This window comes from Lutjanus erythropterus, chromosome 12 (assembly GCF_056507025.1).
Source record: "Lutjanus erythropterus isolate fLutEry1 chromosome 12, fLutEry1.hap2, whole genome shotgun sequence".
Classification (NCBI taxonomy): Eukaryota; Metazoa; Chordata; class Actinopteri; order Lutjaniformes; family Lutjanidae; genus Lutjanus; species Lutjanus erythropterus.
Genome location: NC_139328.1, coordinates 32907750 through 32927607, shown reverse-complemented (window position 1 = coordinate 32927607; position 19858 = coordinate 32907750). Strand labels below are relative to the sequence as shown.

The 19858-nt window shown below is 38.6% G+C and overlaps 1 protein-coding gene across 1 annotated transcript in view; it reads left to right on the top strand.

Annotated features, from left to right (window-relative positions):
* LOC146318276 (astrotactin-1-like) overlaps positions 1–19858 on the top strand; it is a 425337-nt gene that overhangs the window by 222258 nt on the left and 183221 nt on the right. Inside the window, exon 11 of the mRNA XM_084732515.1 lies at positions 3800–3937. Coding sequence (XP_084588641.1) covers positions 3800–3937 — 138 coding nt within the window. The remainder of the gene's footprint in view (positions 1–3799; positions 3938–19858) is intronic.

Sequence of the window (19858 nt, the reverse complement as noted above, 5' to 3'; positions counted from 1 at the left end):
AAAAAAAAAAAAAAGACCTTGAAGATCAGCGAGCGCTTGGAGAGCTGTGCAGCCATCATCTTGTTTGCCTAAGCAGATATTACCATTAAACACAGAAGCAAATGAGGCAATTAGAATCACAGTGGTATGGAGAACAAAATGAAACAAAGCAAAACTTGAGCATGCATGCAAAATTCTCCTGTGTCGGAGGAGATAAATGCTGAGAGTCAGCATTCAGACACATAGCGCTTGCTATCCGCACAGTATTAACCGCCAGGGGGTTCCTCCGAGGACTGCAAACATGTTTTCCACTCAGCAACTGTTCTCTCGTGGGAACTCTTAGTGTTTTCCACCTCCAGTTTCTCTTAGGGTGAACCAAATAAGTCATATAGCAGCACACGAGTCCCCTGTTGTCCATTACGAAGCTGTGCTCGTTAAGTGGCTGCTAATTTGTCCTGTGGTCACCCATATACGTCACGCTGCATCACAGGGAATTTCAGCTCTCCTGCTGCACACAGTCCCATAAGAGAGGGTGAAATGACTGATGGGAGATGAGCTAACAGCTTCCTAAAATATGATACAGAAATATTACCATGTTAATAGACCAAGGTTGGTAACCCTGACTTTAAATATGTATTCTTATGTATAATACCAAATGGTGAAATGTTTTAGCTTAATATAATGTTTTATGGTCATTGTAGTTTTATTAATTGATTGTCCAGCTATTCCTTCTTTTGTTATGCACAAATACGATAAGATTAAAGGGATAGTTCGCCCAAATGTGAAAATTCAGTCATTATCTACTCACCCTCACGCTGTGTGAAGCTCGGGTTTAATTTTCTAGTTCACAAAACACTGCTGTGCTGTGCTGTTCACTTGCGCACGCACATGGTCATACCGCACACAACGTTAACTTTAGCAGCTGGTCTGTGTAGCTGTTGTCAGCGGTTCATTTGTGTAGCTAATGTTAAGCCAGAGATGAACTTGCTGCTAAACCACGCATTTGCGTTCGTGTATCTGTAATTTCTAAGGACGTGTGCAACTATCGCAGAATAAGTGAGGCAGCCATGATGCATACAGACGCGTAGGGGTGCGTATGTGAATGTCTAGTTAAAAGCAAGAATATCCTCAGCCTTAGCAGCTGGTCTATGTTGCTCATTTTAGCGGTTGGTCTGTGCTGCTAATGTTAATGGTTGGTCTGTGTAGGTAATTGTAGCAATTGATTTGTCTAACTTTTATTATCGGTTGGTCTGTGTAGCTAACATTAGCAGTATTTTCACATTTAAAGTCAGAACTGTCATTGTACTGTGATATTCCTCTTCTTTTCTAATTTAGAGACAAAGTAATATTGAAATGTTTACAGTGTACAATTGTGCAGTTATCCTCAACAATTATTGATATGTCTGTACATGTTGCCATATATTCTTATATTTCTGTTCAAGCAAAAAGTACAGTAGTCTATATAGTCTGGCTGTCTGTTTTTTTCTTTACCTTCTAATTTTTACTTGATTTTTTTTTGTATTTATTAGTCATTCATTTTTCTACCTGTACTTTTTGAGCTACTGTAACATGTGCATCTTATCTTACAAATATTTCTTATATCTTATCTTAGCTCTTAGTTCCATCCAGAGGAGCATTTTTTCACTAGAGGCCATAGTAATAAATTAATCAGGTGGTTTCACTCAGTCGACAGTGGTGATGTGCAACTTGTGAGGTGTTAATGTGTGCACACTGCTAATGGTGGTATATCTTTCTTTATGTTAAAATGTGTTTTCAATTTATAAATCCTCTTACATGATCCACGTTTTTACTAAATGTAACTTTAATCTAATTATGTAATGGAATACAGTTACTTTGTTTGTATTTTGTAATCCTGCTACATGTAATCCATTACTCCCTGTCCTGTAATAGACTTAGATTATAGTAATTTACAGTGTTTTTCAGTAAATGTAAGACCAGCAGCACTTTGATCCACAGAAAACTTGACTTTGAAACAAAGGGAGTAATTGGCTGGATGTAATTAAATGTTCCATTTCCACAATGCTTTAATCATTCTGTTCTAAAGTGACTGCTAATTCATGCCGTCCCCACAATCTACTGCCCTTTTCCTTATGCTAAGTTAGCATTTTATAAAATGCAAATTGAACAATTGTGAATGAGGAAATGTGTGTAGTCTGCATAAAAATGGTTGTTAACCATTTAATCAACAAGTCTCCTCTTTTGTGCTACAAGTATTCATGCATAATTCATCAGCGCTAATAATGCATTTGATGTTAATCAGCATGCACTGTTTAACTTAAAGTCGAAAGTATTACATTTCATCTGCAGAGTGTTTAAAGATTGATGATATTCATTGACTCACAAATAAAGAATTGTTTTAAAGCCCTTTTTCCAGACATCTGTTGTTTACAGATTTATAGCCCCGTTTTGTCTCAGGGGAAACTCTTATTGGCCTGACTTTGTCAGGGTTTTCTCATTTGGTATGCATTGCGTCCATTAGCACACAGTGTCCTTCTGCTCAAGACGGAGTTATGCAAAAAAGGATAGCTTTGCTCAAAGGTAAAATAAATAACCTCTAACCCAACTTGATGCCATTATTCTGAACCACTGATGCAGGAAAAACATTCATCCCTGAAAAGTAGCCATTTTGATGGAACATGGTGGTTGTTTTCTCACACCAAACAGATGAGACCTTGATGAAGTGTTATTCATGAGTGCAATTGTGACAACTCTATAGATGACAAAGTTGGATGGTCCTTTTCCTGAGAATGAGGCTTACTTTTTTTTTATATATATACATATATTTTTGGGGCTTTGATGCCTTCAGTTTTACAGGCAGCAAAGGGCCATAGGTAGGAGTCGAACCCATGGCAGAGGACTCGCAGCCTCTGTACACAGGACAAACACTCCCCCTACTGAGCTACCAGGACATCCAACAAAGCTTACTTACTGTGGTGATCCCCTGACTTTTCATCTAGCACCATTGTCAAGTCAAAATTACAATTTGTCCAATATTTTGGAGGAAATGAGTGACTTTATGTCGAGTGCTGATTGGCTAAGATGGTGAACATTACACCACATTAAACATCAGCTTGTTAGCATTGTCACTGTGAGCATGTCATGCTTGGTCATGTAGGAAAGTATTTTTAACTTTTGTTTCCGCACAGATGTAAGTGATGCGAGCACAAAAAGAGGGAACTTCTTTTGCAATTGTGTTTGATGGAATTCTTTGACACAAATAAATTAAGCTTGACAGTTAACCTGCCACAGAGCAGGCTAGTTCAGTGGTATAAGTTACAATGGTTACTGGGCAGAGATTGCTATAAACCACAGGCATGGAGCGGATCTCTTGCTGAAATCAGTCCAATTTATGTAAATAAGCCAGACTTTTCTTTACTCACATTGGTGGAATTCCCCTCAGGTTATTAGTTCAGTATTAGTTACCATGGTGATATAGCCACGTTAAAAGAGAGCCACCTTCATGACAGCCCTCAGATCTCAGTGTGCCTTGGCATTAGTGTACTTTGAGCTGTCCCTGTTTGATTGGATCACCCAAAAGCATCTTAATACGAGGTGTAAACAAGGCCTGTCTTACTTCATAAAACACAGCACAACATGTTTGATGAAGTTTCATAGTCCTGTTTTTGTGGATTGTCTTTAAAACAAGGTTAATGTCATTTTATGCGTCGTGACATGATTTTTTTAATGTTCTCCTGCTATTTCCACTGACTCGACCTTGTTTCTATGTTGTTCTCGCCATGCTCGAAAAGCCCACACCTGTAACCTTACTTGTCTCCCCCACCCTTCCTGTCCTCTGCAGATTCACATACACCTTAGGAGAAGGAATGTGGCTGCCGTTGAGTAAGAGCTTTGTCATCCCCCCCGCCGAGCTCGCTATCAACCCCTCAGCCAAGTGCAAGACGGACATGACAGTCATGGAGGATGCGGTGGACGTACGGTGAGCGATGACACGGCACTTTCCCCTCAATTTTACTTTCAACATGGGGGTAAAAGCTCTGACTAAAGGAAGAAAAGGTTTCAAAAGTCTGTGAGGGGTACTAGAGCAAGTTTCTTCTCATCGCTGCAGTGAAGTGTTATCAGGATTTTTTGTCCACTTTGTGTTTTATTGTTACTGATGAAGCTTCGCAACACAAGAAGTACATATTGGCTTTTTGATAAGTATTTCTCCTGATCATCTATTTCATCCTTCATCGCCCAGAGTGTGGCTGTTGACTCTCTGACAGTCTCTCTATTTTGTATCCTCATTTAAATCATCACTTGTTTTTGTTGCACTGTTGAGTGTTAAGCAGTCCTGTGAGGTTGATGCAGAGGTCTTAGCGGTCATGATTCAGAGGGTAATAAAACTCTGAGACCTAACACAAAATCAATTATGAAGATGCTGAAAAACCAGAGCGGAAAAAAAAACAGAGTAAGAAGAAAGAATTACTCTGCAATTCAAAGCCATAAAAGCCTTTCCATTGTTAAATGGTTCATAACTCCTCCAAAGAAAACCTGCTCTGTGTGCACTGACTGCTTGTGTGTGATTGTGTTTGGGCTGCAGAGAGAGAGCCAAAACCGAGCCAAAACAACACCGCAGCATTAAACTGGACTTAGCTGACAGCAGTGACTATATATATATATATATTATAGTATAGTATAGTATAGTATATTTTGCTTTGCTAGCAACAGGGCGGCTTTTAAAGGCTGTGTAAAGGAAAAAGGTTTTTTTTCTTCTGAACGCTTTAGACATGTTGTTGGACATGACTGTTGTTCATAATTTCAGTGCTCAGGATTTTTTGGGCGGGCCTGAAACGTGTCTCGATGACGTGCCGAAGCCGTGGCCCTTTATCACTATATAAACCCCACGAACTGACTCACGGACGACACTGCCTCCCTAACAGTCAGTCACAAAAGCTTGGAGCCACGTGCATGTTCATGTGCACACTGTCTGATCTGGGTGTGTGATATGACTGTGTGCACACAAGTGAACAGAATGTCAGCCGTTGGCTTTTGTTTGAAAACTGGTCACCATTCAGTTAAATCGTTTGGGAGATTATGCAACACTGTTTTCCTGTGGAACCTGCAGCAGTGTTTTCTGGATTTAAAAACTGATCAGCATGAGTAGATAATAAAAGAATTTTCATTTTTGGGTGAACTATCCTTTTAATAGCACATGTTTCTGTAATGTGACAAACGCAGAACACACATCTATTGTTGCTTGAAAGATGGTGATGTTGCTCACTCTAAAACTTTGGTCCAGAACATAACATCATTATAATAAGACATCCAGATTGTAAATGGGGGGTTGAAATTCCCTTAAGAAGACGGCTCCTTCTCCTTTTTGTGACTCCTTCACTTTTTGTCTTGCAGCACAGTCAGGTCAAACGTTTCCTCCACCAACACTTTGGTCTATGACAGGGTAATTTCAAAAACTAATAGCTGGTTGGCTATGATGTTCGCTTTGGATATTCCAGTAGATAAAGCTATTTTTTCTTGATGACCCCCCTCTTGTCTGTAATGATACCATGAGGCCAAAATCCTGACTCATATGCACAATAAATGTGAAAACTCGGACAGTGGAAATTTACTGAGACCATTTAGGTTCACAATTTAAGAGCTAGAATGGATCTCCACTCAAGCTCCTTTTACACTGGATAGAAAACCCACGAACATCTGGATTTAGTCCTCAATGGGAAAGGGTTCAATCGACATTCACTCGCAGGTCAATTGAGCAGTTAGAGGTATTAATCAGCTCCAAATCCCATCGGTAGTGATGTCAAATTTAAACCTGATTGGACATGCTATTTTTGTCCCCTTTTCAGTGGAGGAAATTAAGGCTCTTTGCCTCTCTTGTTCCTTTTTCATACACATGTGCTGCTGCTTTGTTTGACTTTGTGTGACTGAGCCCAGCACAGCAGAGTTTGCACACCGGCTGAAGGTGTAGTATTTACTGATGAAGTGCTCATCTTTAGTCAAGTGTCTGAGTGGTAGATAAACATTTTATTTCCTGTAAGTTCTTCACAATAGAGTTTGTGTTATATTTTATTAAATAAAAGCTTTTATTATGAAGCGGCACAAACAGGAAACGTTACATTTTCATAGGCAGTAACTTAACACGACTCATGTCAGCTGAAAGTGAACATGAAACAGTAAAAGAAAACCATTTCTAACCACAGAGATTCAGTCAGAAGCCACAAGAGCACTGAGAGCTCAACACACAGAGACTTAAACAGATATTTCTTTGCTCTCGTGCACTCACATGAACTGAGCCTCAGCGCACATCAGAATAAAACAGCAAGGCAAATGTGTTTACCGACAATGGGAAAAGGGTCAATCGCCCTTGTTAAACGGGTTTAGCTGCATTTAAAAACCTACATGTATGCGCTAATTTTGATTTAAATAAAATAAAAACATTACAATGTGCTTTGACCCAGTTCCACACCACTGTTATGATGTTCACACCAAAAAGCCAAAGTATCCTGGATATGAGCGTTGCAATCTTTCACTCATTTGGAGCCAGAATCTGTGCATCGCATCGCTTACATCAATCATGACAGAAGACGCCTATTTTTATAGCATCCAATAACTAATTAAAACTTAACTTTTGGGTAGCTGTCACGTTGTCCATATTCATATTTATGTTCACACTGGAAAAGTCACAAAATAAAGTGTACTCAAAACGGTAAGTCGCCACACTTAATACTGATGGGTTTTCTGGATGGACATTATTCTCCCACAATACATTTCCCAAAAGAAATGGAAGAGTGGCTCACAGATGGAAGAAATTAAAACTAGATGTGGAATGCCTTAGAAAAAAAAAAAGTTTGCAAAATCATTCTGCTGCCTCTTTGTTAAGAGCAATTTGTAGTGGTCTTATAATGTTGTAGTTTGATTAATTTCCTGTTTGTAAATGCTGTATGTTAATTTCTGGTTTATTAACTACAACATAAGTGCATTTTAAAGATTGCTAAGTACCATAGGTAGAATATATAGTACAAACATCTAGTTTTATTGTATCAGTTTGATTTCTTACTCATTTTTCTCAGATTATTGTTCTCTTACTGTCCAGATGAGAGAAGATCTGAGTTGGTAAAAATGTCACCCTCAGTGACTATCATGCACTGAAATCAAGCAGCTCAACAAGCTGCAGTGAAAAGTGCTGCAAGAGCTTTGCAGGCTTTTCTTGTCCCTGGTTTTGCCTCTCAGGCTACGTACAGGCCGGCCTAATTTATTGATGAAGGTTGTTGAGGCTGTATGCAGCCCAACATGAATACCAGCACCAATGCCAACTGTGCCTTTTGGTTTAAAATAATAATTTGTAAAAATCATTTAAGTCTATATATTTCTTCTTCTCTATTTCTACAGTTGATATTGTCCTGTTTGACTTCTGAATTGTCATTAGTCTTGGTTTAACGCACCAGTTATCAAATTGAGGGGCAGACCTACTCCTGGGGGTGTAGGGTGATGCAAACACAGCATGTGTGACCATGTGAAATATGTAGAGTGGAACTAAATTCTAAAGTGTTTCAAAAATAAACAAAGAAAGGTACATTCCTGCAAGCAAAACTTCAAGGTTCTTCTTAGGAAGAGTTTTTCAGATGGTAAAATGACACATTTTTGAGAGGTAAGAAGACATAAACATGCAGATCATGAGTCAAAGTCATGAAAACAGTTGATCTTACTGATAAGTCACTGAGAGGTTGTTTTTTCTGTGTAAAATTTCAGGAAGCTGAGGCGTTAGTACTTGTTTGCTCACAAAAGTAACCTGACAAGGCAGTTTTTTTGTTACACAGCACCATCTGTCTGTGAAAACCATCTGGAAAATGGACCGACACTTTCTAATAAATACTCACGAGGTAATTGGATGAACCACTGTTTGTCACAGGCTAACTTCAACCAATCAGATCAATGAACCATATGATGTAGCAGGAGAGCCAAAGTCAGTTGGGAGAGGAGCAAAAACATCCTATCCAATGAGAAAAGCCTCAAGTGCTGTTCTTCTCTTTTCTTTCAATGAAGAAATAGTAGATAGTTCTTGCTGTGGTCTCATCCAAACCACGTCTGTAGCAGACAGTTTATCACAGGATGCTGATTGGTCAAATCCACTGCAGAAGTGCCCAACTTTATGCCTGGCAAGATGGATCCACCCATGATCTTGTGTAATCTCACCAAATCAGCTGCCTTGTAAAATAAAAGTAGCTGCCTAAATGACAGATCTCTAAAACAGAAAAGACAACATCTACTGATGCAAAGAGATCATTACATATTTGTTGTTACGTTAATCTCGTCAATCCTCATAACACGCCAGAGTGCCCACTCCATATTTCACTAAAGCCCCCAGGAATGCCTGTTATTTTAAGTCGTCATTAATAACCAGAACTAGATATTTTTATCATAACGTTAAGATCTGGGATTTTTTTTTTCCACTGTCAAATAGAGAACCTGCTCAGTTCTCACTGCCTGAGGCAGACGCTCTTGTCTTGGGAAAGTGTGCTGTAGAGTTGGTATGGACAACTGACCGGGTCACAACTTTTCCATGTATACATTCAGTGATTTTTCTCTTATAAGTTGCCAAAAACACTACTTACAACACCATTGTGGAAAACGACAACTCAGCTACTACTACTACTCAGCTCTCGCTGGCCAAGATTGGAGGCTGTTTTCCAGGGTGAAATGCGACGAAGAGTCGATGTGGAAGACTGGCTGGGCCACGACATTTCCACATATAAATTTAGCAGTTTTTCTCACATAACTTGCCAAAATCATGACCTACTGCCACATTACTCTTGTTTGTTCTTATAACACAGCGGCGTGGGTTAAAATGTGGAACATTTCTCTTTCATTTTGAAAGGCCAGTGTTATCCAGTGAAGGATCTGTTGTTGTGAAACTCTGAATGTTGACCCAGAAAGCAGCCAGAGAAAAATGTTTGGGATCATGTCCGTTACATAAAAATTGATCTGAAGTAGCTTTCGCTGCTTTTAGGGAGACTGAGTTTCATTCCATCACAGCTATTTACAGCAGTGTTAGTGCTACTTGTTGTTTCATCTGGTGCTTTTAGAAATACGTTGATCTAAAAAGCTACAAATGCCTCATATTTGTTATCAAATTAAAGAAGATATTGTTTTTTTCCAAATAAAAACCACATGTAATTGTCTATCTCTTCCTGTTTTGGGGGTAGAGCTGTTTTTTGGGTTGAGTAGGAAAATTCTCATTTAAGCGAGGATTCTCAGTAAACTGCAGCAACCTTCTTGAATTCTGCAGGGGTTAATAACAATAAATTATTAATAACTTTAAATAAAATTAAAGAGCCGAAGTAAATCTGCATCAACAATATGAAACTCAGGCATGCAAGGACACGATATAAAAAATAGGATTCCAGTAGACCTCATGCATAAAGATGGGAACATGCTGGTCTACCTTGTCTCCCCACTGTCTGTCCCAGCTGTTATTAGATGTACCACTGTCTACCCATAACCTTGGGAAGGACAGACCTGAACACTCAGTCTGTTGTTGAACCTGCTTTACTCAGTGGTCAGCAGCGTTATGAATCAGCAGCAGAGTTATCTGGTTTGACGGCGTTACGTCGCAGCATAAAGTCTGTGCAGAACAGGATTAGTTTGGGAGAGGAGGTGGGTTAATGTAATTAGTGGTGGGCATTGTCTTTTAATGTATGCTGGGACATGCCCCGTCAACAAGTTAGTGTGCACAACCGTGTCAGATCCTGCCCTAATTTGCCGATGGTTATTTGCCCTGTGAAAATTATGTCAGGTAAAATTAGTCTCGCTCAAATGAATATCCCCGTCATTTTTTCTCATTAGCGCGTAAGCACTCAAGGAGTTTTTTTCTCTTTCCTCGTCAGTGGCTAATTTCAAGCCCCCGGATGACTGAGACATGAGGTGGTCCTACAACAAGAATATTATGGACTAAAACTGATTAGGAGAGCAGGATTTAATGTGATTGTCAATGCCTAACACCTCCAGCCGACCGTGTGCAGTCTTCTTCTTCTTCTTCTTCTTCTTCTTTTTTTTTTTTTTTTTTAAAGCTAATTATCAAGAGGAGCGTGTTAAGTTTCTCAGAGCAGACTTTTTCAGGGACATTTCACAGGTCTAACAGGTCATTATATCTCTTATAAAAGCTCTCATTATATGTGAGCATTGAGTTAGCGGTGAAAATTGTGGTCCCTGTAACTAGACATAAAATGTTTGGCAGAAACATGGTGCGCTGAGGGTGTGATGCTTTTTTTGTCTCACCACTTATGTAACATTACATTTGATTTCTCCTTTAAATCGAACAAGGAACAGCAGTTTTTATTGTTGCATACATTTTTATCATTACTTTATCATCCCTTATTGCCTTTTTTTTTTTTTCTAGTTCAACGAGTCAGAAATTCTTAAGGAGCTTTTTTGGTGTTTAAATTATGGAAGCTGGGTGTACTTTGGGATTTTGGGCAGATGAAAGATGTGTGAAATAAAATGTGGTGATATCTTTGATTGAGGCTCGAAAATAGTGGTTCTATGTCGCACTGTAAGAGAGGTTAAAGGCGGCTGTTCTTTTGGTCTTGGGGCCAAAGATGGCCTAGAACAAAAATTTTGACAGTGTCAGAAATTTTTGCATACATTTAGCATTTTACTACAAATACTTACAGTTTCTCACAGTTGCTGAGACACACTTCTTGAAACCTTCCGCCCTTTTCTCAAAACTATAAACGCAAAACCAAATATTTAAACTGCGTTCCCAAAACTTCTGACTCTTCTCGCAAAATCAAACAAAGCTTTCAGATCCTACACACAACAAGTAACAAGATAAACACTACTGAGTAGTCTTTACACACAGCATCATAAAAAGTAAAAAAAAAAACAAAAGCAAAAAAAAAAAAACACAGGGTTCTGTGCAAATAGCTACAGAAATACCTTTATTTTATATGCATTTTGCATTTTCAAGAAAATGTGTAACCATTTGACATCTCTGTGTCATCTGATGATATAGGAATAAATGTTTCTGGAAGTATTAACTAGTGTGCAGACTCTATTTTATCATTTTTGACATATATTTCTGCCCAGCAACTAGTATTAACTAGTTTAGATGTGCATGTTTTTGTAAACTTTTTGCAGAATAAATAAATAAATACCAATGTATATTCACAGCTAAGTATAGGAAACCCCTAGTGTGCTGGATCCAGTCTTGACACAACTATGCCTATCACCTATCATCATAGGCCAAGTCCGCTGCCGGGAGGAGATTTTCCTAAGTATAGGGTTTTTGACATTGACATCCCACCGCCATATTAAGAAAATTATTCTATTGAGTTGAGGACAGGCGAGTGTGCTGGAATAAACATTTACTGTATTTAGACGTGTGTAAACGATGACAGTTGTGCTGCAGTTTTGCCAGAAGAGTGACTGATTTGATAAATGGGTTTGGGGCAGTGAGCATTTGGTTTAAAGAATGAGGTTTTGTGTTTTAACAATTGTGAAAAACTGTAACGTTACCTCAAGCCAAGACCAGGTCCACATTTTTATCCTCTTCTTCTTTGGATTTTTTTTTCCATACACATATATACCACTATTCTTGCTTAACTTCATTGTTTGCCATGATAGCGGCACAGATGGATGACATTCGCTCATGATGTTTTCTTGTATAACTTGCGTCGCAGCTTACAGTTCCATCGGTGTGATCATTATACAGGCTGCCTGCATCAAACTTGATGTTGTACCAAAGTTTGTCACACAGTGTGGCTACAGTAAACTCAAAAAACAACAAGTTTAATTTAAGATTAAATTAAAAAAAAAAAAAACTGATGAATGCCCCTAAATATACTTTCAATAAATAAGAAATGAGAAAGAATTTAAAAAAAAAGGAATTTCAACATCTGTGGATTAAGTTGAAATTTGTATGCTGGTGTAACTCTCTCCACTGGTCTGTTCAGCTGACTTTATCCTCTATTAAAAATGTACATAACATAATTTATAGGATATTTTTTATATATAATTGCTCCAGGGTACATTCATAGGTTTGGTTATTGTTTCAACAAAGTTTCCACTGGCTATAGATATAGAAAGCCCCTTTTCCACACACATGTGCTGGCTTGGCTTGACTTAGTTTGACTCAGCACGTCATCCCAGCCCGCCTGGGATTTGCATCTCCATTACAACAGGGCTGCATGCTTGGAGGTGTGTAGTTAACTGGATTTGAGTGGCTGTAAAGTGGTGGATGAACACATTTCATTTCATTTCCTCTAACTTCTTCAAAATAAGTCCCCTGTTAGTGTCAGGAAATGTTGGGTTTTCATCAGCAGTAACCTAACATGACTCTTACCGGGCTGAAAGTGAACATGAAACAGTAAAGTCAAGCAGATACTTGAAAGTACAAACAGCAACACAGGAGAGAAACTAAATGTCAAACCACAGAGATTCAGTTAGAAGATACAAAAGTACTGAGAGCTGAACACACAGAGACTTAAACATGTCTCCTGCACAGACATGAGTTGAATCTCAGAACAGGAAGAAAGGGCGAGGGTCATCATGGCATAGTTCAGTCAGACATCAGCGCATCCTGCCTGGAGGTGGGTCAGAGGAGCTTTGGCCCCCCGCTGGAGAAGGTCCAGCTGGTGATGGAAAGTCATATCAAAGTGGCATGGTTTGACTCAGCACTGCCAAATATACCAATAGAAAAGCCAGAGAGGAGAGAGTTCATTTGGAATTCAAGATAACATTACAGTAGCCAGGTGTAGGGGGGCTGTACCTATAGGACATCAGGTTAAAAGTAGTGGCTAAAATTAAAATGAATGGCCTGAAAATGATGAAACATCCATGAAGGTGGCTGCCCACTTGATGGCTGCTATGTACGAAAACCCATTCAAAAGGCATTTCACAAAAAGAACAAAATTGTCAACCTCACAGTGTTGCTAGGGGAGAAATCAGAGGACTGGGGTTTGGTACCATTCGCATTTGAATCAATACGGTACTAATACTGGTACCTAGAATTCAGTACTGAAACCCAACAGTAACTTTTTAGGTACACTGTGTGTAAAGCATACACACTGTTGTGGTGTGCTAAATGTCACGATGGCAAGGAATTTCAGAGGCAGCCCTTGGCTGAGTGTTGGCTAAAGCTAGTAAAAATGCTAAGCTAATCAATGCTGATGCTGGCTGCAGGGGTGCTAGCTGCGGCTTGCAATGAAAACAGCAATTGATGATGCTGGGAAAGAGTTAAAAGTACCAAGTTCGGTACCCAACCCTTCAGAAGACCACCATAGTCAGTGGGATACATCCTCTGGGCATCATGTGAGAGTTGTTAGGATATTTCAGTATTGACCGAAGTGGTGAACTGACTGATCAACAGACCAACAGTTAGACAGAAAGTACCATCTGTAGAGCCATGCAGCTAAAGCAGTAAAGTATGTTATATTGCTGTTTATCAGTGATGAATATGTTGTTCTTTTTGCTGCACATTTGTTTAATGATCTAACGTTTTAATAGGCGCCGCATCCACCTGGTGGGAAATAGTGCATGTGTAATGGAAAATATATTCAAACCTTCTTTACAAACAGTTTTCTCCATTCAATTTTCTTCAATAATTTCTGCATCCTTTCATCTACATGCACACACATAACCATTAACTATACTGATCAATAAACCCCACTGATCTGTATGACATTTATCTCTTAATTAGTTGTTTATGTTGATGATTATAATCCTGTTAACAAGCGCAAGTACATTAAAATGTAGATGCTTGCAGTTGATTAGATACAAAATACTAATGCAATTAAAGATGTGGACAAAGGTTGGTGAAGCTGCTCTAGAGCTCAACTTAGCGTGGCATTGCTTGAACTATAGCACATCATACTGTGTCTCAGTACATCATATTAGGACTTTTGTGCCTGAAAATGAGTCTGAGCTCAAGGTCTTGATTGATAGTCTGTGAAATGTACAGTCAGAGTAAATGGATGTCATATTTGTTTTGCAAACTGCGGAGGCGATTTGAAAGGATGACCATGAATTAAATGTGAAAAACATGAACCGGAGCTCTGCTGAAGGATGAGAATTTGCCGGAAGAGCTTGAATATCATCAAGGAAAGAGCAAGATTTCATCTTATTATGTTGTCTCTCCCCGATGTTCATTCATTTTCACACAAAAATATTTGAAATAGTGTTTGAGCCATTTGACTTTTCTCCCCTTGCTGCATTGAGTCTGAGAAAGAGCCTGAGAGAAATTGTCTTGTGTCTTGGTGGTTCTTCATCTAATATTGTCTCAGTGCACATAGCATCAAAACATGAACTCAGAGAAAAATACATTCATGCTTGTTGCTAGGTGTAAATCACCAGCTTGCTGCTAATGACTCGAAGTAGATGCAGAGATATGCATGTCTCCATATGGGACTCCAGCTCTGTATGTGATTAATGAAAACTGCTGTCCAGACAACAGCTGGTTAAGTGGACAATTCATACTTTGACCCCAGGACTGACAGAAGCATAGCAAACATGCTGATATAAAATGTCTCCACAATACTTAAATGATTGGGGCTACAGCTCTATGTGTCTTCAAGATAAAAGATCTTAAAGGGGACCTTATATGTTTTCCCCTATTTTCTATCATATATTTATGTTACATTATCAGTTATGAATATAAAAACATGCACAGGATGTCAAATAATGAGAAATGTATAAGTAATCCCTGTCAGTAAAAAGCTTCAGTTTCAGACTGCTCTGAATTAATTAATGCAATTATAGTTAACTATTAACTAAAAACTTAAACTGTGAATATAGAAAACTAAAACTAAATATGTTTACAAAATAAAACTTTAGCAGTTTAGAAATTAGCAAAACCACACTGGAAAGTAAATGAAAACTAAACAGAATTGAAAAAAAAAAAAAAAAAAAAACACTAATGAATGAACTCTGGTCCGAATGCAACATTTCCAACATTCTTTCTATTTTTTTCTTTTCTGTTATTATTTTCTTTTTTGTTTCTCTTTTTTGGGTCATCTGCTCGAGACACGGCACACCCACAAAGTCCAGGGACATGCCCACCCACCCGCCCAGTCTGTCTGTTCGCAAGGAGGTCGATTTACAGTGACCTGGACTCTCATCTGGATCATATTTTATGGGGAATTTTTTTCTCAGATTTTCCCTCCAGCTCCAGAGATTCCTGACGAACAGGTCGCTCTACTTGTTAAAAGAATAACTGCTAACTACTGGTTACTGTAACTTAGCTGCCATTACCTAATTAGCTGCTGGATCCCCTTGCCCGGGGCCTGAAAACTCTTTTTCACGGTGTGAACCATGTACAAAGTAGAGTTGGAGTTCATTCCTATGACAGCTGCTCAGTGGAGCTTGAAGCCAATTTTCACATATGATTTTCTGCATGTGTTTCTGCATAGACGGAGCGCAGTGAAGACTAGGGATGTTCCGTCAATTAAATCCTACCATTGTCTGTAACCGCTTATCAGGGGTGGGGGGCTGGAGCCTATCCCAGCTGACACTGGGTGAGAGGCGGGGTACACCCTGGACTGACACATAGAGACAAACAACCACTCACATTCACACCTACAGGCAATTTAGAGTTATCAATTAACCCATTATGCTGCATGTCTTTGGACTGTGGGAGGAAGCTAGAGTACCTGGAGAGAACCCACACGGACATGAGGGGATCATGCAAACTCTGCACAGAAAGGTCCTGCCCCAGCCACAAACTCCCCAGCCCCCAGCCAGCTAGGAGATTCGAACACAGGACCTTCTTGTTGTGAGGCAACAGTGTCCCCTGTCAATTAAATACAAAATTAAATTCAGACTAATCGACTAGTCAGTTTATTAATTGACAATGTTAACACTCTCCAAAAAAAAATACTGTCTTAAGAGCCATTTGAAGTTGTTAATCACAGTCTACAGTTGTCAAATTGTATTTTAATTGCTGCTGAAATGTGTGCCACTTTTGCGCTGTCCAGTAAACCTATAAAACATGACAACTCACTAAATGATTCACCGTTTCAGACCGAAGAGGATCACAGTGTTGGCGTGTAAACGACCCGGAGCTGACGTTAGCTGTCAGCCTGCTACACATGTGGCTAACATTAGCAGAGCTAGCAGCAGCAGCACCTGCTCTGCTTGCAGGTTAATGTCTGTGCTGTGCTGTGCTGATTGTTGTTACAGATTGCTCCAGTCGAGTTTATTTTGTTACAGTCTACATTCAACGATTTTTCCATTTTCTGTATCACATGATGTTTTCTTTACATGGTTTGGCCACTATGTTAAATATTTTTCAAAGCCCAGTGCTCTTCCTTGGGGCTCAGTGTAAACACCGATGCTCCCCCTTGCTCTTAGCTCTCAGGATTTAGCAGTCAGCTAACGGCTAACTGAGCTAACTAGCTAATGGCAGCTACAGTAGGCAGTTACTTTAGCAAAAAGTAAACTTAACTGTCCATCAGGAAACTCCAGAAGTCACTCCATGAAATATGATCCAGTTCCACCAAAAAAAAAAAGTTGTGCTTTTGTAAATTAATCAGTGAGGCCTGACCTCATTAAATATCACTGTAGCTTAGCTGTCATATGCTGTCACTGGCAAGAGGATGAGGCGGTGCTAACAAGCACTAGATGCTGCCCCCTCGTAGGCCTCCTGAAGTTCAGACAGATGATGTCATGAGGGCTTCATAAAGGGTCAGTACAAGATAAATAAGGATTGTCTTGAACTCTGAAGTACACAAAGCTACACGAGTGGAGTCCCAGAATGAAAATATAAGCATAATCAGTTCTCTTTAGTCTCTGGAGTCACTTCCTTTGCTTCATCAGTCATAAGTCAAAAGTCCTGCTGCATAGACTTTTACTCTCTGTGCAAGAGAAGAAATAGCTGACCATTTTCATGTGCAGTATGTCTATTAAATTGTTGGAGGGAAAGCAGATTAAATGTTTTTTGTTCTGTTTGGAGACTGGAGAGGTCAGGATGATTGATCAGCGTGTGAGCGAATCTTGTAAGAGACCAGAGTTTACTTTCTGTGACAGATGTGCAACTTTTTTTATGAACCAGAACCACAATCTGATCCTCAAAGAACAGCTGTAGAATCTTTTGGAACTGAAAATGTGACAACCCCCCTTCTAAAATGCGGAAGCAAGAATTGATGACTCTATTACAACTGGAAAAAACTACACGCTGCAAGGATCGCTCGACAAATATCATAATAAATGAACATCATTTATAGCTCATGTAAATCAACTAAAGCTACTGCCAGACTGATATGAAAAAGAACTTGTAGCATGATGTAAGTTGTGAGAGGGGAGAGGATATTAATCCAGGGTAGTCTTGTAGCTGCTGTCATTTTCTCTGATTTGCTGCAATACCATTCTCTTGTGTCTGTATAGATGTGTGTGTGTGTGTGTGTGCAGATGTGTGTCTCCCTAGAAACTGCCTTTATATGGCATTAAATTGTTTTCCCACTTACCCTGTGCTGACAAACATAATTGCTGTGAATGGAGTACTACATTTATTTATTGCACCAGTGTTTGCATCCAGAGCCCTGTGGGCTGGTCAGGTAGAAAGGTTTAGGTAGCAAAAGCACTTCGGTGGAGTTAAGGATAATATTAAATATGGTGAAATTGCTGAACCTAATAAAGTGTATTTAGGGCTGCAACTAACGATTATTTTAATCTCTGATTAATCGGTCAATTATTTTCTCAAATAATTGATTAGTTATTTGGTCCACAAAATGTCAGAAAATGGTGAAAAATGTTGATCAAAGTCCAAGATGAAGTCCTCAAATGTCTTGTTTTGTCCACAAGTCAAAGATATTCAAGTTTACTGTCAGAGAGGAGGAAAGAAACCAGATAATGTTCACATTTAAGAAGCCAATATCAAAGAATTTTGACTTTTCTCTAATTAAAAACTAACTTAAAATGATTAATTGATTGATTAATCCTGTCATAATCTTGTCACTGAAAAAAAGGTCCACATAGGTTTGGACTTCTCAAGTCTTTCCTGTAATGATCATGTTCATTATCAATTAATCTGTCTCCATTTATCAATTAGTTATTTGGTCCATAATATGTCAGAAAATGGTGAAAAATAATCATCAGTGTTGCGTCCAAGATGAGTGTTCACAGCTCAAAAATATTCATTTTACTTTCAGAAAGGAGTAAAGAAACCACAAAATATTCACATATGGCTCAAAACCATTAATCGATATTAAAATAGATCCAGTTTAATTTAATAGTCGACTAATAATAGAGTGTTTTTTGTTTGTTGTTGGGTTTATTAGTTTGTCAAGCTGTCCCTTCCTTTGTTGTGCACAATTTATTGATTGATTGATTTAAAGACAAAAAAAGGCAGAAGCTTATTTTTCTTAGAGGCCATGATAATGAATTGGAAACTGTGTGTGCACCGTGCATGGTAGCATGGTTGCAGCAGTGATGTCTCTTTCCAGAAACTACTTTATCCTATTTTTTTACTATTATCCTGAGTAACCAGGTCATTGTTTTTGGAAAGAGACACTGGTTGTGGATTTTTCCACTCAGCTCAATTATCTATTTGTACCTGTTATAATGATAATCTATTATCTACAGCTGATATCTCCCAAACTCTGCAACTTGCACCAAAATGATCTAGATGGATAAACAGCACTACAGGCCAGGGGAGGAATGTGTATTTTTGATTTGGGGGTGAACTGTCCCTTTAAGTTGAGATAAAAAGGTGGTATTAGCTGTACACTGAACATGAATAAATCATTTTAATTAAACATGGTTTCTTTTATGTGCAAGCCACGTCTATAATTCTTTCATGTTAATCAAAACTTCATACAGTCATAAGCGTCTGAGTTTCTTCTGTCTCCAGGACTGAAGTTTTCATCGTTGTATAATGTATTACATCCACACATCACGTTTACTGTAAATGTATTCTGTTTTGATCAAGCAATTTTTTACCCTTCTGTTTTATGTTTACGCATTTAAATTCCCCCTTCTTCTTCTTCTTCTTCTTCTTCTTCTTCTTCTTCTTATTCAACATTTTATTTTCATTTGGCAGCTTTCTTCAAGATGCTGTGTAAATAACTCGTTTCCCTCTGATCTATGATCTGATGAGCGTTCTTCAGCTTTCCCCAGGGGCCACAAGGAAACACTGCTGACACCTTCTTGAAGCTGCTGATTTACTCCGTTTTTGGGCTGTGTTCCTCCATGTTTGATGATGGCTTGTCACTCTGTCTTGCTCCCTGGCAGATGGATAAATAGCGATGAGCCCTGATCTCCTTCCCCTTGATTAGCTAGCGTCATGGCACTTATGACAGAATGAAGAATCAGCCTTGGTTTTTGTTTCCTAAATGGATTTAATACAGCTTTTGTAGCTTTGCCTTGAGGTTGTATTCAGCAGACAGATCTTGGCAGTTCTTAACTTGTGTATTATTCATGCTTTTTCTGTATTTTATGTTTTTACATTTAAAATACAACTCGTGAGACAAAGTGAATTAATTGAAAACAAGTACTTGTAATTGTGCTTAAGTAAATTTTGCATCCCTACATTTTAACACTAATATCAGACCTTCATTTCTTACTATTTTCACAACAGGCAGGTTACTTTAGTAACAGTTTAGTTTAGTTTATGTGAACTAGATTATTATTATTACATAATTATTTATTTATTGCTTTTATTTTGTATCATTGTGCTGCTTTACCAACATCAATCTAAATGGATGGGACAGTAATACACAGGAAAGACAACTCCTTGTTTTATCAGTGCATATCATGGATTACTGATATAACAAGATGAGAATGACTTAAAAGACGTAACAAGATGATAACAAAATGAAAACAACATAAAAGATGTAACGATAACATAACAAGACGTAATAAGATGATAACAAGACAAAAACAACGTAAAAGAAGTGACAAGATGATAACAGGA